Source organism: Chenopodium quinoa, unplaced genomic scaffold (genome assembly GCF_001683475.1).
Source record: "Chenopodium quinoa cultivar QQ74 unplaced genomic scaffold, ASM168347v1, whole genome shotgun sequence".
Lineage (NCBI taxonomy): Eukaryota > Viridiplantae > Streptophyta > Magnoliopsida > Caryophyllales > Amaranthaceae > Chenopodium > Chenopodium quinoa.
The window spans coordinates 714,879-738,609 of NW_018745587.1; the positions used below are offsets into that span (position 1 = coordinate 714,879).

Here is a 23,731-nt window from a genome sequence, read left to right on the forward strand (position 1 = left end):
ATCAATTTTGTGAATGAGAACATACATGAGGGCTTTGAGAAAGATAAAAATTTTGGTTGAAAATGGAGGGGCAAAGGAAATAAAGGCAATCAACAATAAGTCAACGCCAGCAAAATATTCAAACTCCTGAAATCCGACAATAAATCTCTTTTTAGAACAATTTATGCGTTATAAGGTTAATTACAACTTTTTTTTTTAATAAGATACGGGGTAATTATCACAGAAACAGATTATTACATGGTAATTTGATTTCCCACAAAATTTCCTTCCCAAAACAAGAAAGTATACTCAGCTGTGAACTCAGTTATTCAGCTGTAATTGTCTAATTGACTATAAATTGCAGAATATGAGTAGTCTATTTTTACTGAACAACTCGAACAATATTAGTCTATTTTTAAGATTTTTGTTTTCAAAGCATAATAACAACCTTAAGCTACGCTGGATTTATTTCCTATTAACCTAGCTAATCTCTTGACGTATTTGGGAAGCTTCCCGTGATTCTCATCTGCTTATTCACAATTGCTTTGAGTCTCAACACTAGAGGTTCCAGACCGTGTCTAGCTAGAGTTCTTGCTTCAAGCAAATCATATTTGCTGGCTTTAAGGAAGAAATTCATCCAGACAGGAACGGGACATGAGCGAGTGTAGTAGGCAGGGAGATATCAAGGTTATGTATAGCCAAATAAGCTGCAATTCCAGCAGCATACCCAGCAAAAGCAAAACCACTCACCTACGCAAAACAGACTTGTGTGATGAGCTCAATTTAAAAGATTAAAACTGATAAAATTGATATGTCAACATGATGAATGTATTACCTTCTTGAAATACCAAAAAAAATCAACCTTTTCCATGCCCATGTAGGCAACTCCGGCTGCAGATCCTATAATTAACATGGAGCCACCAGTACCAGCACAATATGCAATTAGCTGCCAGAATTCAGAATCTTGCGGAAATGAAGTAACATCATACATTCCCATTGTTGCTGCAACAATAGGAACATTATCTATAATTGCTGAAACCACCCCTACTGCACTGGCAATGAGCTCAACATTTGGTATTTGAGCATCAAGGTAATTTGCCAGCTCCCGAAGGATTCCTGCTGCTTCCAAGCTACAGCCATAAAAATTTGAAAAGAGGACTCCATCAGAATGTTGATGAAAATGTGAAAGTTTTAGTCCACTGTAATCCGTGGATATGTGCAAGTGCAAATTCATTCATTATTATCAAAGATTTGAGCACCTCATTTAACCAACCCCCTCGGTACACCCCAATTCCCCAAACAAAAAGAAAGTACGCAATGCAGTCAAGCCACAAATAAGACAAGACAGCTCAAACACCCAAAAGAGAAAAAAAAAAAAAAAAAGAATAAACACAGTTTAACAGAGATGCAAAATTAATAAATGGGTTTGAAATCACCTTGCAACAGACAAAAGAATTCCTAAGAAGAAAAGAGCCCCTTGAGTATCAATTCGAGACAAAGCTTGAGGTACTTTCAGTCTCTGCCTTTCAGATTCACCAAAGTGAATGGCATCTGTTAATAGCCAGAGAACACCAAGTCCTAAAAGCATGCCCATATACGGAGGCAGACCAGTAAGGGATTTGAACACGGGAACAAAGACCAAAGCACCAATACCTACTGCAAAAACAAGCTGCCCTCGAGGTGCCATCTGCTCAGATGCCAAGACACCAGCAGATTCTGTTGCCTTTCCATTAGCTTCACTGTGATGGGGAAAAAAGAGATTGGTATAGCTTAAGAATCATTTTTCTCAGCTGACAGAATATACTGCACTCATAAGTAAGAAACATACCTTGTAAGTGACATAAGGGCCAACGGAACAGCCAAAGAAACAGCAGAAGGTATAAACAAGGCCTACAAAACCCAAAGACATGTCAAGATTGGGAAGCTATAATGAAATTAGAAGCAGTTGTCAGGAATCTCAACTTATGATAGGCAGATATGCTTAGTACTTTCAACATGTGAGACGTAATTCTAGACCTAGATTGAATGTTGCAGAATGTAGGACAGTGGCCACCACAACAATGAAACTCCCTAGGACATGACTGACATCAACCTAACCCCTCATGATTGACTAATAAAGGATATGTAAAATTATTCATCACACATATTACTTCTATAATTGTATGAAAATTTCCGATCCTCCCCGTACACTCAAATCTTAATAAGAGTTTTGGGAGAAATGGAAAACCTATCAAGCTATCACCAACCATTACTATTTTAGGAAATCTGATTCATCAACCATGACAAACCTTAATTGTGGGCAGTGTGGATATCTGACCATGAATCCAAAGCATGGTAGTTGTGACATCACCAATGGGAGTCCAAGCACCCCCAGCATTTGCAGCTATGACAACAACACCTCCAAGAATCCTGCCAGAGATATTATTAAGTATAATCTTATACTCTCATGAAGTCATGAGTACAGTATGGGATGTACAGGGGCACAAGCTGTTTGAAGAATGCAGACAAATCTGGCCGCAAGTGTTATTGGCGCATTTTAAAAATGGATCTAAACACAGACAACACACAAAAGGGAAACCATAAGTGGGTCTTTTTTGAGAATTAAGAATAATAATTGAAATGAAGCTATATTGACAGGAACCAACTTTCCATATGACTGACAGTTATAAGGTTGTCCATGTAAAATTGTAATACGTCGCAGTTTTCTCTTGCACAGCTCAGGCCCCAATTAGAAAATTTCTAGGAATAAAAGCCCCTGTGTTGCAAAATAAGTGGATAACCTCTACTATCACAAAACATCCCCCACCCCGCCAAAAAAAAAAAAAAAAAAAAACCTCTCGAATATTCTTTTAGCTTGATTGGGTTCTATTAATTGACATTCATTAGTAACCGGCTTCTAGAGATTGACATTCATGAGAACTTGGCTTTTATGGATTGGCATTCATAGGCATCTTGTCGGTTAACTTTCTGAGATTTTCTATTTTCAGTGTAATTTTCTTGTAAGAAGAATAACTCTCAACCTATCCCAAACAAAAGCAACAAAAGTAATAATGAAAAATTGATTCCCACTAGGGAAGGCCTATATGGAAATCATCTACTTCTAAATATTTCCAACTCCTGTGGTACTTGTAAATAAACATTTCATGTTATAAATAACATGAAATGTTTATAGCTAGTACATTTCATGTTTCATTTGCACAAACATACAGGTATGAAGACAGTATTTTCTTTTACTCCAGCAAATTTTAAGGTTCAACGACTAATGACTTTGTAACTTTAAGCAAATTTGAGCACCTTCATTACAACAAAGTGACAAACAAAGCCTTAATCCCGAAATGATTTAAGGTCGGCTAACATGAATCGTACGATATAAAGACAAGGACATAACAATATAATCATTTGAAAGAGTTTGAAAAAAGGTGAGTAAAGTGGGAAAACGAAAGAGTATTTAGGAAAAATTAAGGGAGTTTTAAAGGATAACCAAGAATAAAATTCAAGAAAGTTTTAAAAGAATGGCTTAGAATTCAAAATTCAATATTATTTCACTTAAAGCTAGTAGACCCCAAAAAAAAGTTAGGGAGCTTACTTGCGGTACTCAGATGGGGGAACTAGTTTCCTCAGCAAAGAAACCATGACTATTGTAGAAGTTAGGTTGTCAAGAATTGAACTCAGAAAAAAGGTTACAAAACCAACCTGCAGTGTGGTAGAATACAGAATATCATATCACAACTTAACAACTTGTAAAGTTAAGTTAGCAAGAATATACAATAGATTCAATACAGGGGAAAAAAAAAGAGACACATATATTCTTATGTCTATAATTTAAGAGAGATTGTTAATATTAAAATAATATAGTATTATTATTACCTCCACATTTATTTTAATTATTTGTTTGACTCACAAATTGTAGATATGTAGTTTCAAAAAACTTTCAAAACCATGAGTGGGTGTAAGAAAAAATAAGAAAGAGCGTAAAAATGGATGAGTGTAAGACTAAGCAAGAGAAAATGTGTAAAAAGGTGGGTGGATATAAGAAGATTGTGAATACGGTTAGAGAGAGTGTGGAAAAGTGGATATATTGTGGGGTATGACTGTATGAGAGGTAAGATGGTGGAATTCCACAAATAAATGGAATTAAGAAAAGTGAGAAGAGAAAAAAAAAAAAAAAAAAAAAAAAAAAAAAAAAAAAAAAACTACATAAACAGAAAGTGAGTAGAACAAAAGCTTTTGTTTTTAGTATTATACAATAGCCTTCCCTCAAGCCTCACCCTAACTCCAACCCAAACAGGGGTTGCAGACTCACTCTAACCCCAAGCTGCAAGTAGATGCTCAAATTAAAGTTCAGCCATAAATCCTTTGTTAGTCCAATGAAGTGAACACTTAAATTTTCCTTAGATTTTGAAAATAAAATGTGTAGTCTGCCTTTCACTTCTAGATTCGATGATCATTACTTTTTCGGCAGAATGATCAACATGTTGAGCAACATATCTCTAATTAAGTAATAAACGTGAGCTATTTATGCTATTCAAACATTTTTCCAAAGCACTTGTAGAGACATGCAATAGAAGAAAAGGTGCCATTGCAAAGAATATCCGGACGTTAGTAAAGTTGTAAGTATACCGAGGGGAAAACAGAAGACATGAGAAACCAAAATAAATAAATATTAACAAACAGTAAAGTAAAGACCATAGCTTTAATCTCGGATATTGCTTAGAAAGATATCTTCATCTTTTAATCTAAAGTAGCTGCTAAAGCCACTGTTGTTTGCACTATTTATTGCTGGACATGAAAATTTCCCCTTCACCAAATGTGTTGGATTTGAACGTCTAGTAACTAATCAAACAAAGAACTTACCACCCATAAGAGGGTACGCGGTTTACGCGTTGTAATATTCTCAGTGACAAGCTTAAAGCCTTGATGAGCATCAACTATTTCAACGATTGTCATCGCACCTAACAGAAAGAAAACAATTTGGCTGACTTCAGCAGTGGCATGCTCTAGCTCTGACAAAGCAACCTCAGTAGATGGAGCCTACAAAATATTTAGATACAAATAAATGATATGTTATGAAATGACTGTCTAATATGCAAAAGATATGGGGGACTGATAACTTCTATTGATCTTAGTATTGGTATAGTTATTTAATTATTGATTATTATATGATTATAACACATATGCAGTGCTACAAACTCACACCAGATATAACGAGTATACAATGCACAGCTTTTTGCTTCTCATTCGTGGGGAGCACTAGAGTCAATAAATTTATTGTAACTGCTATTCTGCTAACTCCACTTATTCAAGCTGCAAATCACTCCTTGCTATTACTCTAATTGCTTTAGCTACTTCCATGAGAAGATAGAAAACAAGTAAATTTGGTGCTGTAAACATTTTCTCTGTACGTGACTAGCATAATAGAACGTCTAGAGCATTTAACTTAGCAACTAGCAAACTAACATGTTAAAGAGAGCATGTTAGGCATTTAAAATATTTACCATCTACTTCCTTTGTTTCCCAAATATTGCATTGTGGGAATGGGACACAAATTTTAAGAAGAGGAGATAGATAGAGAATTATAAAGATAGAGACCTATGTGATGAGGTGAGAGAAAGAGAGAAAACATGTGCAAATAAGGAAAAGTTGCAATAGTTGTGAAACTTCCTTAGATGGTAATTGTTGCAATATTTGTGAAACAGCAAAGTATTACATTGCCAGAAAATTCCACAAGTAAAGAAAAACTTACCCCTATGCTTCTTACAGCCCACAAGCTTACTGCCATGATCAAACCTACTCCACTTTTATTGAAAGCCAGAGATTCCTCAAATATGATCCCGGCATATCCTATTCCAAATAGCAATGTCATAGCAAGATCCTGCATCATAAGATTTTATCAATAATCTTCTATCAGCATGCTACTTCAGGTCTAAAGCAATATGCATAAGCAAAGCTTGCAATAGTGCAATCAAACATTAAAACAAAATTAACCTGATTAGCAGCAACCCAGGAATGATTAATGGCTACAGCGCCTGTCAAAGCAGCAGCAAAAATAGCAAGAGCTTTCAGCAAATCAGTCTTTGGCCGATAACTGGCTTCGAAATCTTGGGAACTTGTTTCATCAACTGAGCATATTGGATCACATTCCCCTGATGAATTTATCAGCTCCTGAGTATACACTAATAAGGTAAATGCACAACTCAGAAGTAGTCACGTCAAGAAATTATAATACACAATACTCTATTAATGAAATAATGAGCAATTACATGAATATAAAGGTCCAGCCAACTATGCTACATTGCTAAATGCACGCGGCTCAGGAATCCAACTTCCATACATGTCAAACATCATGTTTATGATGGTCTGACCTACATAAGAAATGTCTGTTTCCCTACCCCACAATGTCCAGTATTCAACACAAATACAGTGAGTTGAACAATACATGTAACATACTAACACATATATGCAGTGGACTACAGCAAAACTATGTTCCTCAGACAAGAGTAGTCACCCAATCCAAGTATCATTGTGTCAAACATAGCTATATCAGCGTATTAAAGTTCTGATGTAAAGCGTCTAGTGTTTATGTTTGATTGGGAATCGATCATCAAACGTGAGTATATACTATATAGGTGAAAAGAAGGTTACAAGTAACATAGCAGCAAAATACAAATAGGATTTTGCTCAACTCATTATATCCATTTACAATATCCAACCTCAGCCAATTCAACTTTCTAAGCCTGCACTCTACCATTACAACCCGATTTTCGGATATCCATGACAATTAATGCGCAATTCCAGTAATTCAATTTGCTATTTAACAGTAAAAATACCCAAGCAACTTCCAATTACCCCCAAAACCATGTCAGCAAGAAAGAACCTCACCACAAAATAAATAAATAAATAAACTCACACCAGAAGCAAGCTCAAATACTCTATATTAGAATTCAAGATAATAACAATGGTTTTCTTTTCCAATATAATCCAATAGTGTTGAACCGTAAAACTGTCAAAACAAGATCAATTCCACCATTTCTAATTACAAACAATTAATCCCTATTTTTCTCAAGTCAACGCAAAAACAATCATACTAATTCAGTAGTAATTCATCAATCTATTCCAAGAAATCAACAATTACAATATTAAAAATAATTCAAAAAAAAATAAAAAAAAATAAAAAAAAAAAAATCAAAAATGAGAAGACCTTAAGTTGTGGCGGAGGTGACGAGCTTCTGGCCTTATCTTCAGCTCTGACAATAACACCTTCCCTATACAAAAAGTTCCTACTTTTGTTGCCCAAAAAGCTCAAACTCAAGTTCGCCGGAGAATGAGCAATCGCCGGCCGGAGAAGTACCGGCGACGGGAATGATGGTGGCAGAAATGGGCGTTTAAGTGATGGAAGTGAAGTCGACAAGTAGTGGGGTGGCAAGGAGAGAAAGGACGCCATTGGAGAGGTAGAGAGCAGTGAGAGTAGAGGGAGCAAGAATGGAAGTTAGAGTTGGAGAGAGTGTATTGAAATGATCATGGAATTTTATGGATAATGCAATTTCACTATTCCCTCCTCTCTCGTATTGTATTTAAAGATGCACACATTTGAAACAAGTCTATGTTAGAATTAGGGGCTCAAATTAGCCAATATGGAATTTAAAGTCTTGAATTTTGGACAATTTTCATAAGTATTTTCATAAACTCCAAAGTACCCTCAAAATCTATTTAGGTGGTTGAAACCGTTCATTATGTCTTTTATCAACTCAAGGTCAACACATGACTCTATATGACCGACTAGTGGTCATTTATGTTTCCAAACAATATCATTTGACATCGAGTCTCGAAAACTTCTAAAATTGGTCCCAAAGTGTGAATTATATCTTTCAAATTTGGATAAATTTGGACTTTTACCGAACTTAAAAAGTAAAAAGTTTGAGGTGCTTTTTATGGACCCCAACTAACCTGGGAGATCCTTTGAATGGTTAGAACTATCTACTTTGTCTTTAAACAATCAATATAACTGATTTTGTATACGCCTTCTTTCATCAGTTATACAAGTAGGTCATATCAGGCCTTTATGCGGGCGACTAATGGTCTTATATCGTTTAAAACAATATTATATAACCTCTAATTGTGTTCCCTGCAACTCCATGAGCTTTCGATACCAAATTCCAAAACATTCAAAATTAGTCTTGGCAAGATTTTGCATCCCAAGGTTCTCAAAGTCTTAACTTGGTCTTCTTTCATTGTGGCTTGTGTTAGCCTTAATTTGTGTTGCCTTGCCTTTGGCCTTAAATTGAGACAAACCAATTCATTAGCCTCAAATTACCTATTATTAATTTTTTTTTTTTTATGGACGAGTTGTTTTATCCTTGGGTACATGTATTATACCCATGTTACACGCCTATAACACGGTCGTGCCTTAGCAGGTTTGCACCATCCATCACACCAAGAATAGCCGTTATGCTTTATCCCGATCCCATACTTGGCATTTTTTTTAGCACCTAGGGTGCATTGCTAACCTCATTTAGTAAAATACACGAAGTAGGTTTTTTTAGGGAATAAGGTATGGTATATGATATGTCTATTTTATATAGTGTTTTACCCCCGTCCCTTGGTCATAATTAGTAGTGTTTTTGGCCCTTTAGGGCCACTTTTATTACTAATGTGTGTTTTCTAGTGTTTTCGTAGTTTTGGTTGAGTTTTGCAGGGAATTGCACCTTTGGAGCATTTTCCCGGGATTTTTATGAAGCGACTACGAGCATTGGAAGAACACGACCACTTATGGAGCCCAAGGCCAGTTAGAGCCATCGAGCCGGTGATTAAGGGCTCGGTTATTTGGATCGCGAGGCAATTGGACCATGTATTCGAGACCCGAGAGGAAATATGGATTGGGCCGAGAAATCTAGCCCAATCGAAGTCCAAAGCCTTGAAGATAAAGACCGGGCCCGATCGGGCAAGCAATCGCTCGATCGGGCGGATGTGTGGGAGTGCCATCAAGGGAAGGCGCGCCCGATCGGGTGAGCTGCTAGCTCGATCGGGCGCGGCAACTTAGAAGGAGCACTGGCAAAAAGGCGCGCCCGATCGGGCGCGTGTTTCTGGAGAGGTGTTTTTGGACGAGCAATTAGTTTCTAATTAGGAGTTGTTCTTAGTTTTGTTTAAATACGTTTTTGTACGGATTTTTAGGGATCGATCTTCTACCTCTTCTTCTTCTCTTAATCCTTTCTCTTAGTTTTCTCTCTCTACTTAGACTTCTTTCTCTAAACCTTTGTTATTATTTCTTTGATTAATTTCAGATTTATTTTGGTAACGATTTCTTTTCCCTTAACCTTAGTTATTTATTTTATTCCTTTGATCATGATTTATTTTATTCCTCTGTTTAGTTTATATTTAATAATGTGTGAGTAGTTTAATTTCTAGGGTTCTTGGGGATCTAATAAATAATATGAAGGGGTAAATTATTGTTGTTGATTATCAATGCTAGATTAATTTCCTATTGATTGAATTAATGCTCTGTGACTAGATTAGGCCTATCTTTTATGCATGAGTTTGACAATATTGATTCAAGAATCGAGAGATGAGAATTAATGTTTAGGTCTAGTTTCAATAGGCAAGTTAATTTATAAATGGTTAAGTCAAGAATCGAGAGATGAGATTTAATACCGATAAATTAATTGTGTGATTGTAATAAGTAGCGAGAGCCCTTTACAATTTGGTTAATTGATGCATCGAAGATTGACTATTATTGATTGTTGGTATTGCATGATAATTTCTTATTGGATTGTTTTAATGTTTTACAATTGCGGCTTGTAAAAGTATAGCAATAGTAAATTGATGAATCGAGCAGATGTTAATTTGATATTAAAGGCTATTTTCAATAAGAACTTAGATCTAGTAAATTGCGAGAGCCTGTTAGATCTATGTTGATTAATAAATTGCGAGAGCCTGTCAATCATGTTATTTATGCCATGTCAATAGTTGATTACTATGTTTTACCCTGGAGTATTATTTATTGGTGAACCTATGCCCTAGATCCTTTTATATATTATTTTCTCCCTATTCCTACTCTTTTTAGTTTAGTTTCTTATTCATTCATAAATATTGGTTACTTAAATAATTTAGATTAGGAGTAAAAAGACTTGTTTCCCTGTGGAGATCGACCCTACTTCCCTATCTACTTTAGTTAGTGATTTAGGTAATTATTTTTTATTAGGGGATACGACTTTACCCTGTCAGTATATAATTTGTCCTAACTTAATAGTTGTTTTTCTTCATTATAATAAAAATCAATATTTCTAAAAAAAAAATACTTATATAAAAAATTACAAATTACTCCGTAATAGGTAGAGCTGTCAATTCAGGTAAACGGGTCGGGTTTGGGTCGGGTAAGAGTGGGTCGGATCAACTCGGGTCGGGTCAATTCAGATTAATTTCATAACCTATGCGGGTCAGGTTTGGGTTAGGCCATGCTTGAGTCGGGTCACGTCGGGTCATACTTCTTATGGGTTCTGGGTCGGGTTTAAGTCCGGTTAATAACAGGTCGGTTTACATTCGGGTCAGGTGAACAATAGGTCGGGTTTAATTCGGATTAAAACGGGTTAGGGTAATTATCGGGTTCAAGTCGGGTTCGGTTCAAGTCAATAATTTGCGGATTAGAATCAGGTCGGGTCATTCTCGGGTTTGAGTCGGGTTCGGTTCAAGTCAATAATTTGCGGATTATAATCAGGTCGAGAGATTCTTGGGTTCAAGTCGGGTACGGTTCAAGTCAATAATTTGCAGGTTATAATCAGGTTGGATCATTTCCAGGTCGGGTCATTCTCGGATTCAAGTCGGGTTATGTTCAAGTCAATAATTTGCAGGTTACAATCAGGTTGGGTCATTTTCAAATCAGGTCATATTCGGGTTCAACTAACTATAAATAGATAATTATCATTTTTATCAAGCTAATTATTTCCTTTGACTATAATATATATGGAAATATACTAGGGAACTATAGTCTATAATTTAGGAAAATAATTATCTCCTTTGACCATACAACAAATATATACTATATTTAACTCTTAAATTTGAGGATGATGCTCCTTTCTTTTGCTGGCCTGGACCGAATTGGTCTCCCAAGACAAAATACTTTGATCAACAATAATAATGTGGTCGAAATTGCATTTAACGTGATTTGAAATCGGGTCAGGTTCAATTTGGGTTGAATTTAGGTCGAGCAATAACAAGTCGTGTTAATTTAGAGTCGGGTTAGTAAACGATCGGGTTGAATTTTTGGGTTAGGTAAATAATAGGTATGGTAAAATTCGGGTCGGGTCAATAACAAGTTGGGTTGAATTTGTGTCAGGTCAATAACAAGTCGGGTTGATTTCGGGTCGGGTTTGTAACTGGTTGGGTTAAATTCGGATCGGGTCAGGTTGAATTCAGGTCAGGTTCGTAACAAGTCGAGTTAAATTCGGGATTTGACTGGTTAAAACGGTTTTGGGTAAATTTCGGTTCAAGTCGGGTTTGGTGCAAGTTAATTAAATTGGCCATTGTAAACCGGTAAATCGGTGCAAGTTGTAAACCGGTAAATTGGTCGTTCAAAAGCAAATTGAATGGTTCCACACACCCAATTGGACTTCTAGAGGGTATTAGGGACCATGGTAAACATTTCGACAATTTTTATTTTTGGGCGAAAAAAAGTAAAAAAAAATTCCAAAATTGAAGACTAATATCCACGCTTTTTGAGAAATTTTGGAGGTTTCGGAGACGTGTGGCGAAAAGTCTTGAAATTCTATGGGATACATCTCGGGGTCATATAATGTCATTTGGAACCATATATGATCATTATTTGTTGTCATAAATGTTCGTGGTAGGCTTAAATTAATGAAATCGATGCAAGTTGTACACCGGTAATTTGGTCGTTTAAAGGCAAATTAAAAGGTTCCACCCACCCAATTGGATTCCGGGAGGGTATTAGGGATCATGGTAAACATTTCGGAAATTTTTATTTCCGGGCGAAAAAAAAATCAAAAAATTTCAAAATTGAAGGCTAATATCCACGCTTTTTGAGAAATTTTGGAGGTTTCAGGGCACGGTGTAGAAAAGTATTAATATTTTAGGGGATACATCTCGGGGTCATATAATGCCGTTTGGAACCATATATGATCATTATATGTTGTCATAAATGTTCGTAGTAGGCTTGATTTAATGAAATCCGTGTAAGTTGTAAACCGGTGATTAAATTGGTCGTTTAAAGGCAAATTGGATGGTTCCACCAACCCAATTGGAATCCCGGAGGGTATTAGGGATCATAAAAAATATTTCGGCAATTTTTATTTCCGAAAGAAAAAAAAGTCAAAAAAATCCAAAATTAAAGACTAATATCCACGGTTTTTGAGAAATTTTGGAGGTTTCGGGGCCCGATGTCGAAAAGTCTTGAAATTTAGGGGATATATCTCGAGGTCATATAATGATGTTTGTAACCATATATGATCATCATTTGTTGTCATATATGTTCGTGGTAAGATTGAGTTAATGAAATCGGTGCAAGTTGTAAACCGGTAAGTTGGTCGTTTAAAGGTAAATTGGATGGTTCCACCTACCCAATGGGACTCCTGGACGGTATTAGGGGTCATTGTAAACATTTCGCTAATTTTTATTTCCGGGCGAAAAAAAAGTCAAAAATTTCAAAATTGAAGGCTAATATCCTCGCTTTTTGAGAAATTTTGGAGGATTCGGGGCTCGGTGTCGAAAAGTCTTGAAATTCTAGAGAATACATCTTGGGCCATTTAATGCCGTTTGGAACCATATATGATCATTATTTGTTGTCATAAATGTTCGTGGTAGGCTTGAGTTAATGAAATCGGTGCAAGTTATAAACCGATAAATAGGTCGTTTAAAGGCAAATTGGATAATTCTACCCACCCAATTGGACTACCGGAGGGTATTAGCGACCATGGTAAAAATTTCAGCAATTTTTATTTTCGGGCGAAATAAAGTCAAAAAATTCCAAAATTAAAGGCTTATATCCACGTTTTTTGAGAAAATTTTGAGGTTGGGTACGGTGTCGAAAAACCTTGAGATTTTAGGGAATACATCTCGGGGTCATGTAATGCCGTTCGGAACCATATATGATCATTATACGTTTACATAAATGTTCGTAGTACGCTTGAGTTAATGAAATCGGTGCAAGTTGTATATCGGTAAATTGGTCGTTTAAAGGCAAATTGGACGGTTCCACCCACCCAATTGGACTCACGGAGCGTATTAGTGACCATGGTAAATATTTCGGCAATTTTTATTTCCAAGAGAAAAAAGTTAAAAAAATCCAAAATTGAAGTCTTATATTCACGCTTTTTGAGAAATTTTGGAGGTTTCAAAATCCGGTGACGAAAAGTCTTGAAATTTTAGGTAATTCATTTCGAGGTCATATAATGCTTTTTGGAACCATATATGTTCATTATTTGTTGTCATAACTATACGTGGTAGGCTTGAGTTATTGAAATCGGTGCAAGTTGTAAACCGGTAAATCGGTTGTTTAAAGACAAATTGGATGGTTCCACCCAGGTGTACTCCCGAAGGGTATTAGGGACCATTGTAAACATTACGGAAATTTTTATTTCTGGGCGAATAAAAGTCAAAAAATTCCAAAATTGAAGTCTATCCACGCATTTTACTAAATGTCAAAAAGTATTAAAATTCTAGGGAATACATCTTGGGGTCATATAATGCCATTTGGAACCATATATGATCATTATGTGTGTGTCATAAATGTTCGTGGTAGGCTTGAGTTAATGAAATCAGTGCAAGTTGTAAATCAATAAATTGACCATTTAAAGGAAAATTGGATAGTTCCACCCACCCAATTGGACGCCTAGAGGGTATTAGGGACCATGGTAAACATTTCGAAAACTTTTTATTTTCAGGCGAATATAAGTCAAAAATTCCAAAATTGAAGGCTAATATCCACGTTTTTTGAGTAATTTTGGAGGTTTCGGGGCCCGGTGTTGAAAAGACTTAAGAATTAGGGGATACATCTCTGGGTCATATCAGCTGTTTGGAATCGTATATGATCATCATATATTGTCATAAATGTTCGTGGTAGGCTTGAGTTAATGAAATCGGTACAAGTTGTAAACTGGTAAATTGGTCGTTTAAAGGCAAATTGGATGATTCCACCCATCCATTTGGCCTCCCGAAGGATATTAGGGACCATGGTAAACATTTTGGCAAATTTTATTTTCGGGCGAAAAAAAGTCAAAAAATTCCAAAATTAAAGTCTAAGATCCATGCTTGTTGAAAAATTTTGTAGATTTCGAGGCCCGGTGTCAAAAAGCCTTGAAATTTTAGGATTACATCTCGGGGTCATATAATACCGTTTTAAACCATAAATGATCATTATATGTTGTCATAAATGTTCGTGGTAGGCTTGAGTTAATGAAATTAGTTCAAGTTCTTAACCGGTAAATTCTCAATTTAAAGGCAAATTGGATAGTTCCACCCACCTAATTGGACTCTCGGATTGTATCAGGGACTATGTTAAACATTTCGACAATTTTTATTTACAGGCGAAAAAAAGTCAAAAAATTCAAAAATTTAAGGCTAATTATCCACGCTTTTTGAGAAATGTTGGAGATTTCAAGGCCTGATATCGAAAATCCTTGAGATTTTAGGAGATACATCTCGGGGTTATATAATGCCGTTTGGAACCATATATGATCATTATATGTTGTCATAAATGTTCGTGGTAGGCTTGAGTTAATGAAATCGGTGCAAGTTGTAAATCGGTAAATTGGTCATTTGAAGGCAAATTGGATGGTTCCGCCAGCCAATTGGACTCCCAGAGAGTATTAGGGATCATAGTAAACATTTTGGCAATTTTTATTTTCGAGCAAAAAAAGTCAAAAAAATTCCAAAATTGAAGACTAATATCCACGCATTTTGCGAAATTTTGAAGGTTTCGGGACTCGGTGTCAAAAAGTCTTGAAATTCCAGGGAATAAATCTTTGTGTCATATAATGTTGTTTGGAACCATATATGATTATTATATGTTGTCATAAATGTTCGTGGTAGACTTGAGTTTAATGAAATCGATGGAGGATGTAAATCGGTAAAATTGTCGTTTAAAGGCTAATTGGATGGTTCCACCCGCCCAATGGGACTCCTGAATGGTATTAGGGACCATGGTAAATATTTCGTCAATTTTTATTTTCGGGTGAAAAAAAGTAAAAAATTTCCATAATTGAAGGCTGATATCCACACTTTTTGAGAATTTTTGGAGGTTTCGGGGCTCATTGTCGAATAGCCTTAAGATTTTAGGGAATATATCTTGGGTCATTTAATGCCGTTTGGAACCATATATGATCATTATATGTTGTCATAAATGTTCGTGGTGGTAGGCTTGAATTAATGAAATCGGTGCAAGTTGTAAATCGGTAAATTGGTTGTTTAAAGGGAAATTGGATGGTTCCACCTATCCAATTGGATTCCGGGAGGGTATTATGGACCATGGTAAATATTTCGGCAATTTTTATTTCCGGACGAATAAAGTCATAAAATTCAAAAATTAAAGGCGAATATCCACTCTTTTTGAGAAATTTGGAGTATTTGGGGCCCGGTGTCTAACAATCTTGAAATTCCAGGGAATACATCTCGGGGTCATATAATGTCGTTTGGAACCATATATGATCATCATATGTTGTCATAAATGTTCGTAATAGGCTTGAATTAATGAAATCGGTGCAAGTTGAAAACTGGTAAATTGGTCGTTTAAAGGCAAATTGGATGGTTCCCCCCACCCAATTGGAATCCCGGGGGGTATTAGGAACCATGGTAAATATTTCGGAAATTTTTATTTTCGTGTGAAAAAAAGTCAAAAAATTTAAAAATTGAAGGCTTGTATTCATGTTTTTTAGAAATTTTGGAGGTTTCGGGTCGGGTGTCGAAAAGTCTTGAAATTCAAGGGGATATATTTCCGGGTCATATAATGCCGTTTGGAACCATATATGATCATTATTTGTTGTTGTAAATGTTCGTGGTGAGCTTGAGTTAATGAAATTGGTGCAAGTTGTAAAATGTTAAATTGGTAGTTTAAAGCTAAGCCAAATTGGATGGTTCCACCCACCCAATTGGACTCCCGGCAAGTATTAGGGACCATGGTAAACATTTCGGCAATTTTTATATCTGGGCGAAAAAGTCAAAAAATGCCAAAATTGAAGGCTAATATCCACGCTATTTTAGGGGATACATCTCGAGGTCATATAATGCTGTTTGGACCCATATATGATCATTGTATGTTGTCATAAATGTTCATGGTAAGCTTGAATTAATGAAATCGGTGGAAGTTGTAAATCGGTAAATTGGTCGTTTAAAGGCAAGTTGGATGGTTCTACCCAACCAATTGGACTCCCAGAGGATATTAAAAGCTAATATCCGGGTGAAAAAGAGTAAAAAAAAATTCCAAAAATTAAAAGCTAATATCCACGTTTTTTGAGAAATTTTGGAGGTTTTGTACTAATAAGTACTTCCTCCGTTCTTTTTTACTTGACCCGCTTTGACTTTTGCACTATTTACCACCCCTCCTTTGACCGTCTTTTGTGAATGATATGTAAGGAAAAATACATTCATATGATATCTTTTTTAATTCGTCTCAATAAGTACTATTGTAATATACAACTTTTATAATTTTTACTTATGAAGAATAAAGTTATTGATCGCTAAAGTTTTGCATTGGCAAGCGTGATAAAAAAAAACAGGTTAAGTAAAAAAGAACAGAGGAAGTATGGGTTTAGTCATATTACAATTACTCGTACAAATGTACAATTATGTTTTCAAAAAAAAAAATAAAAAATTGCTTGTACAATTAAACGCTGCGTTTGACCTAAGCACACAAATTTTACAAAGTACTCCATATAAAAGGTCTTAAACCCTGCTTGAAACTTCTCCTTTTTCTTCAGAAATCCTCTAAAACCTAATTGCCGCCATTAACGTCACCTTTCAACCACCATTGAAGAACAGCTAAGAAGATGAGAACCCTAGACGAGCAAGAAACCACCATAGTCTTCGAAAAGCTCTTCAAATTCGTGGGCAACAACCTGAAAAACATCGTCGACAACCCCGCCTACGAAGGCCCAGCTTCAGACCCACTTCCAGGTCGCTACTGCTTCCGCCTCCAGAAGAATCGAGTCTACTACGCAAGCGAATCGCTTGTGAAACGCGCCACAAACGTTTCGAAGGAGCAGCTCGTTTCGTTGGGTGTTCAAGTCGGGAAGTTCACCCACCATGGAAACTTCCATCTCACAATTCACGCGCTTCCTATTCTTGCTGCGAATGCGAAGCATAAGGTATGGCTTAAACCCACCTCGGAGATGTCGTTTTTGTATGGGAATGCTGTGTTGAAGGCTCATTTAGGGAGGATTACTGAGGATATTAATGCTGGTGATGGTATTGTTGTTTATTCTATGTCTGATGTTCCTTTGGGTTTTGGAATTGCTACTAAATCGACTAAGGATGTTCGTAAATCGGACCCGCAAACTATGGTGGTTATTCATCAGGGTGATATTGGTGAGTATTTGAGGATGGAGGATGAACTTTGAATTGGGTATCTTCAAATTTTCAATTTTGTTGTTAGAGGTTTTTGGGATGGATGGGAATTGGGAATTGAGACATTTGTGTTAGTGGGTTTTGTATGATTTATAATGATTAATGATATAAAGATGATTGCAATGTTAAATTATAATCTTATCAAGCTTCAATTTTGATTTTAGTGCTAATTTTTGTTTTTTGTTTTTGCTTTTGTGTTGTTAATTTGAGCTAATGTAATGGGGAGTGCTTAATCCATCCTATATAGATTGATTAATCCAATACAATATATAAAACATTAATTGCCATTGAGCGAAACCAAACAATATAAGTTGAATATCTTGCTGCTTGATGAGTTTGGTGAATAAGTATGTTTTGTTTTTGTCATCATGTTCATTGTATATGCGGCTGTTTATTAATCTTTGCTAATATAATGCCTTGGTTTACTATGGTGAACATGATATTAATCTCTCTATGGTCTAGTACTCTAGTTAGATGTGTTGGCTGGTTGTATGTTGGCCACTGCAGGGAAGAGATTTGAATGTCAAGGTTATTGATCTTTTGGAGTTGTACTAGTATCAATTTTGATTTTGATGAAGTCGCTAAGAGTTGGCTCTACTCTTTTATTATATCCAATTTTATGGAGTGTCCATGAATATTTTTATAACATTTAGATCTCTTGAACAAAGATGAAATCTCTTTGTTTGCTGCCCCTGCACGGGCTTCCTGCTGAAGTTAAACCTTGAGCTTGTGTTGCTGAAACCTTGTAGCTGTATATATGACACTCTAGGATTCAACTAACTTTCTTGCATAAACTGATTTAAGACGAGACTGTTTTAAGTGAACCTGTATCACTACTATCCAATTTGGGCTTCATTTGCAAAGGACTCTAGTGCTTTAAGAATAGAGTAAGAAGATGCTGCCTTCTTTGGTTGGGTGTTGTAGACGTAATCGTGGGAACACTTAGGAGCCCAGCAATTGTTGATTCTGTATTGTTCATTGTTACTATTAGAGCATTTATCAATGTTAGAAGTCTTAGAACCTTTACTCTTTCATGCCTGTAGATTCAAGGGATGATATGTGTACATCAGATTTGCATTTAGATGAGCATCAGGAGTATATACTGTATATTCAGGGACTTAGGGTTACATATAAGGGAGTTTTGGGGGCAACTTGCTGATTGGGAAGCATTTATGGGATACTTTCTTTAGTAGAACCACGTACTGAACTAGAACCCTGATGCCTTGAATTATTTTTCCCCCCCGGTCATTTCATGTCTCATATGCTACAACGAAACAAGTTACTACGTATATAGAGTTGTGATCATTGAAAAATCCTGGTGATTCCTGTCTGAGATGTGAACTCACTTTGCTCTTTTCTACAATTCTACTCTATGTTAGCTTGTCTCCAACTTTAAGAACTTAAGATGAATTTCTGTTTGTGTGTTTCTGATCCTTAGTCTTCTGGAGTTAGAGAAAAAGGTTGGATGGGATTAGAGTATTATACCTGAAGTCCTGAACCATACCTTTGTATAGCCGATAGCGGAGCCATTGGGGTAAATATTATACATGCAGTGTGAAGTCATTATGTCACTAATGTACCAAATAAACTCCACATTCTGATACATTCACACTATGTAATTCATATGTCATAACGTGCAGAATGAACCGATCATATATATAAATTAGAAAGGGTGAAAAGATCATCAAGAACCATTCAACATACAGAATCCAGGGATAGCAAAGATACAGATATAAAATTCAAAGCTCATTCTTCACTTGAATTATTTTATGATATAATGTTTGACTAAGCACCTCTCTCTCTATATACTGTATTTATGCATAACAGTTCAACTATCCTGAGCAAAACTGAAGGGGGAAAATGTTGTGTGGGGTAAGAGGAGAGTCTAGGAGTCAAATGAAACTAAAAGACATAGAAATCAAGGAGGAGAGAGAGAGGGAAAGAGAATTGGAGAGAATAACAGCTCAAGATGATCTTAAAACAGAGATCACTGAGCACTTTACCCACCCACATCCCCTGATATATACCGAGTCAGACTATAAGCAATTTCAATGTAATTCTTGCAACTGCAAGGGGAAAGGAAAGAGATTCAATTGTGCCCTATGCAACTTTGATCTGCACAAGATTTGCGCCGAAAGCCCCATCATCTGGCTCTTACACAAAATGCCACCTGAAGAGATAGAAAGGTTTGGGATCCTTCATGACATCATTGATACTTTTGCCCATCCTCAGCACTCAGTGATTTCTGAGTACAAACAGAAGCTTTTCAGGTGTGATCACTGCAAGAATGTCGGGGATGGTCTAAGGTATTACTGTGATGCATGTAATGTCACGTTGCACCAGGTCTGCGCTGAGAAACCGACCAGACTAACCTCCCACCTGCACCCCCAGCACGAGCTTGAACTGAAGCTCAGGCCACATTTTAAATACTGTGAACTATGTGGAACCAAAGGGAGTCACAGGAATAATCGAGTGTATACCTGCAAAGAATGTGAATTCTATATGCACCCTGAGTGCAGCCAGTTGCCACTATACTTGCTTCACCCGCTACACCCTCCCCATCCACTGCTGCTTCAAAGATCATGTAGTGATTATCGTTGCTCTGCTTGTTCGGAGTTGAAGACATATGGCTCTAAGTATAGTTGTACACGGTGTGGACTTGATTTTGATCATACTTGCATCATAAAGAAGTCTATAATTGGTCTGGATGATGAAGTGAGACAGAATCACACAGAGCATAAGATCACAGTACTGCCAGTTGCAAATTTAATATCTTCATATGCACTGATTGCATCTCCACAGGATTCTTCTACCACAAGTATTGATTTCAACTTCCTCACAGTCCCATCAAATATTATTCAGAGCTTTTCTGAAATTTAGATCCGTTGTCCATTCGATTGATCTCTTCATTATGCAGTTGGTATTCTATCCCCATTTAAAGAAATGTTAGAATGTAAACTTGATGTCTGATGTGTGGTGCTTTGGTATTCAGGATTGTGGTTTCTGTAAAATGTATGAAAATTATGTGAGTACAGGAATATGGTTTGAAGCACTGAATTCATTATGTAAAATATATTGCAATTGTGTTTCAATACAAACAAAAACAAAGTTATTTGACTTGTGATTTTCAGCATTGGCTTCTTGTTGACTTTATTTACTAATCGATCTAATACACATTGAAGCCAGCAGTTTAGATTTGATATGAGAGACAGATACCAAGTCATGTCTAGCACTAGAAGAAACAGTATTGATTGATATTTGTAGGCTGAAGTTTGAACAGGTATTCTTCTTCTTGACAACTTGGAAGTCTAAGCCAATAATATAAGAAAATAATCACTGGAAGTAGATAAGATCAACTCGAAAAATTCAAATGAAGACAATTCAGGACCAAGAAAGAAAAAAGCACAGGCAGGTGTTAACTGAAGCTTCATATACACATAAGGGAAGTGTCACTTACCTAGTCATACCCAGGAACTGAAAGCAACTATATTGATAATAATTGATATTTGCAGGTTGATGTTTGAATAGGTATTCTTCAGCTTGGCTACTTGAAGTATTCTATATCTTCTGGTTAAAAAATAAAAATAAAAAGTATTCTATTTCTATTTCAATACCCCTTCATTTGACTTATGAACTTTGAATTGGGCATCTTATATTTTCAATTTTGTTGTTAGAGGATTTTGGGATGGACAGAAATTGAGACATTTATTTGTGTATGATTTATAATGATAAATGATATAAAGATGATTGCAATGTTAAATTATAATGTTATGGCTTTAATTTGTTATGAAGCTTTAATTTTGATTTTAGTGCTAATTTTTGTTATTGTTTCTGCTTTTGCGTTGTTCATTTGAGCTGCTTAATCCATGAATCCATCCTATATTGAAAAAGGTTGTATAGCAGAGCTGTTGGGGTAAATATTATACGAGAAGTATGAAGTTGTTATGTCAATGATACTAAAAAAAATTCTACATTCTGTTAAACACAAACAGCTATTTATGTACTAATTCATAAGTACTCATGTCCTAACGTGCAGGATGAACTGATCATACAAATATAAAAAGACGCAAAGATAATCAAGAATTATTCAACATAAACCATTCAGGGATAGCAAAGATACAAATATAAAATTAATAACTCATTCTTTACTTGAATTGTTTTATGATATCATGTTTGACAAAGCACCTCTCTCTCTATATATATTCGTGCATAAGAGCTCTACAATCCTGAGCAAGACAGAAGGGGGGGAAAATGTTGCGTGGAAATACAGGAGAGGGTAGGAGTCAAATGAAACTAAAAGACAGAGAAATCAAGGAGGAGAGAGTGAGGGAAAGAGAATTGGAGAAAAAAACATCTCAAGATAATCTTCAAACAGAGATTACCGAGCACTTCACCCACCCACATCCCCTCACATATACTGAGTCTGAGTATAAACAATATCGTTGTAATTCTTGCACAGGTTATGGGAAAGGAAAGAGATACCGTTGTGCCCAATGCAACTTTGATCTGCACAAGGTTTGTGCTCAAAGCCCCATCGTGTGGCTCTTGCACAAAATGCCATCAGAAGAGATTGAAAGGTTTGGGATCCATCATGACACCATTGAGACTTTCGCCCATCCCCAACACTCGATGACTTCTGAGTACAAACAGAAGCTTTTCAGGTGTGACCACTGCAAGAATGTTGGGGATGGCCTAAGGTATTATTGTGAAGCATGTAATGTCACGTTACACCAGGTCTGTGCTGAGCAACCAACCCGACTAATTTCCCACCTGCACCCCCAACACGAGCTTGAACTGAAGCTCAGGCCACATTTTAAATACTGTGAACTATGTGGAACAAAAGGGAGTGACAGAAATAATCTAGTGTACACATGTAAAGATTGTGAATTCTTCATGCACCCTGAGTGCAGCCAGTTACCACTGTACTTGCTTCATCCACTGCACTCTCCCCATCCACTTGTGCTTCAGAGATCATGCAGTGATTATCGTTGTTCTGCTTGTTCGGAATGGAAGACATATGGCTCTAAGTATAGCTGTACACAGTGTGGTCTTGATTTTGATCATACTTGCATATTAAAGAAGTCTGTAATTGGTCTAGACGATGAAGTGAGACAGAATCACATAGAGCATAAAATTACAGTACTGCCAGTTGTGAATCTAATATCTTCATATTCACATATTGCATCCCCAAGGGATCCGTCAACAGCAAGTACTACTGTCAACTTCAGACTTCCAGCATCAAGTATTATTGAGAGTTTACTTGAAAGTTAGTTCCATTATCCACTCGATTGATTGCATTATGCAGTTGATATTCTATCCTTTTTTTAAAAATTGTTTGGATGTAAATATGGTGTCTGATGTGTGGTGTTTTGGTATACATGATTGTGGTTTTTGAAAGATAATATGAAAATTATGTGAGTAAAGGAATATGGTTTGAAGCACTGATTTCTTGATGTACAAAATATTGTAATTGTGTTTCAATTTGAAAAACAAAAACAAAGATATTACTCTTGTGATATTTCAGTATTTTTTTAGTGTTACTGAAAAGTGTCCTTGGTTACACAAATACATACTGGATTCAAAATATATAATTCCTTCAAATTTCAATCAGAATTCTATTCGACCACAATGCTTCAACATCTTCAACAACAATAAGAGCACGTGCAATTTTCTTCTGCTTTACTTTATTTACTAGTCTAATACACATTGAAGCCAGCAGATAAGATGTGATAGGAAAAGACAGATACCAAGTCATGTCTAGCACTAGAAGGAACAATATTGATTGATATTTGCAGGCTATAGTTTGAACAGGTATTTTTCTGCTTGACAACTTGAAGTCTAAGACAATAGTATAAGAAAGATGATCAACAGAAGTGGAAACGATCAACTCGAAAAAATCCAATGAAGACAATTCAGGACCAAGAAAGAAAAAATCACAAGCAGGGGTGTAAACAGAAACTTCAGATACACATAATGGAAGTGTTAGTTACCTAGTCTTACACTCATACCCAGTATTCTATTTCTAAGTCAACACCCCACATTTGATAACACTTTTGAATTACTACCTCCGTTTCATTGTTTTTGCAACTTTGGAGTATTATTTGTGAGATATAAATATTACAATGTTGTAAACAATATGAAACAGATGTATATAAAGATAAAACAAAGATGGATGAATCCGTATAAA

At 36.1% G+C, this 23,731-nt stretch overlaps 4 protein-coding genes across 4 annotated transcripts; 3 read left to right on the forward strand and 1 right to left on the reverse strand.

Annotated features, from left to right (window-relative positions):
• Window positions 1–214: 214 nt before the first annotated feature.
• LOC110716443 (sodium/proton antiporter 1-like) lies at window positions 215–7,571 on the reverse strand. The gene is made up of 10 exons (XM_021895063.1): window positions 7,178–7,571; window positions 5,965–6,141; window positions 5,723–5,851; window positions 4,834–5,010; window positions 3,566–3,672; window positions 2,268–2,388; window positions 1,808–1,869; window positions 1,416–1,718; window positions 815–1,109; window positions 215–729 (listed from the first exon to the last, which is right to left on the reverse strand). The coding sequence occupies exons 1-10, from the start codon at window positions 7,418–7,420 to the stop codon at window positions 613–615; spliced, it is 1,731 nt and encodes a 576-aa protein (XP_021750755.1). The 5' UTR covers window positions 7,421–7,571; the 3' UTR covers window positions 215–612.
• A 9,169-nt stretch (window positions 7,572–16,740) lies between these two features.
• LOC110716487 (60S ribosome subunit biogenesis protein NIP7 homolog) lies at window positions 16,741–17,714 on the forward strand. The gene has a single exon (XM_021895118.1). It carries the CDS (start codon window positions 16,968–16,970, stop codon window positions 17,535–17,537), a length of 570 nt encoding a protein of 189 aa, XP_021750810.1. The 5' UTR covers window positions 16,741–16,967; the 3' UTR covers window positions 17,538–17,714.
• An 882-nt stretch (window positions 17,715–18,596) lies between these two features.
• LOC110716503 lies at window positions 18,597–20,661 on the forward strand. Its single transcript, XM_021895136.1, has one exon. It carries the CDS (start codon window positions 19,405–19,407, stop codon window positions 20,422–20,424), a length of 1,020 nt encoding a protein of 339 aa, XP_021750828.1. The 5' UTR covers window positions 18,597–19,404; the 3' UTR covers window positions 20,425–20,661.
• Window positions 20,662–21,793: 1,132 nt separating this feature from the next.
• Window positions 21,794–23,062, forward strand: LOC110716478. The gene has a single exon (XM_021895109.1). It carries the CDS (start codon window positions 21,796–21,798, stop codon window positions 22,813–22,815), a length of 1,020 nt encoding a protein of 339 aa, XP_021750801.1. The 5' UTR covers window positions 21,794–21,795; the 3' UTR covers window positions 22,816–23,062.
• The last annotated feature ends 669 nt before the right edge of the window (window positions 23,063–23,731 follow it).

Bases quoted from the DNA above. Each gene is read 5' to 3' on its own strand.
- LOC110716443 (XM_021895063.1), bottom strand. From the start codon at position 7,420: ATGGCGTCCTTTCTCTCCTTGCCACCCCACTACTTGTCGACTTCACTT. The intron at 5,011-5,722 runs GTAAGTTTTTCT...AATATTTTGTAG, and splicing joins GGGCTGTAAGAAGCATAGGG to GCTCCATCTACTGAGGTTGC. The intron at 1,110-1,415 runs GTGATTTCAAAC...TTATGGCTGTAG, and splicing joins ATTCTTTTGTCTGTTGCAAG to CTTGGAAGCAGCAGGAATCC.
- LOC110716487 (XM_021895118.1), top strand. From the start codon at position 16,968: ATGAGAACCCTAGACGAGCAAGAAACCACCATAGTCTTCGAAAAGCTC.
- LOC110716503 (XM_021895136.1), top strand. From the start codon at position 19,405: ATGTTGTGTGGGGTAAGAGGAGAGTCTAGGAGTCAAATGAAACTAAAA.
- LOC110716478 (XM_021895109.1), top strand. From the start codon at position 21,796: ATGTTGCGTGGAAATACAGGAGAGGGTAGGAGTCAAATGAAACTAAAA.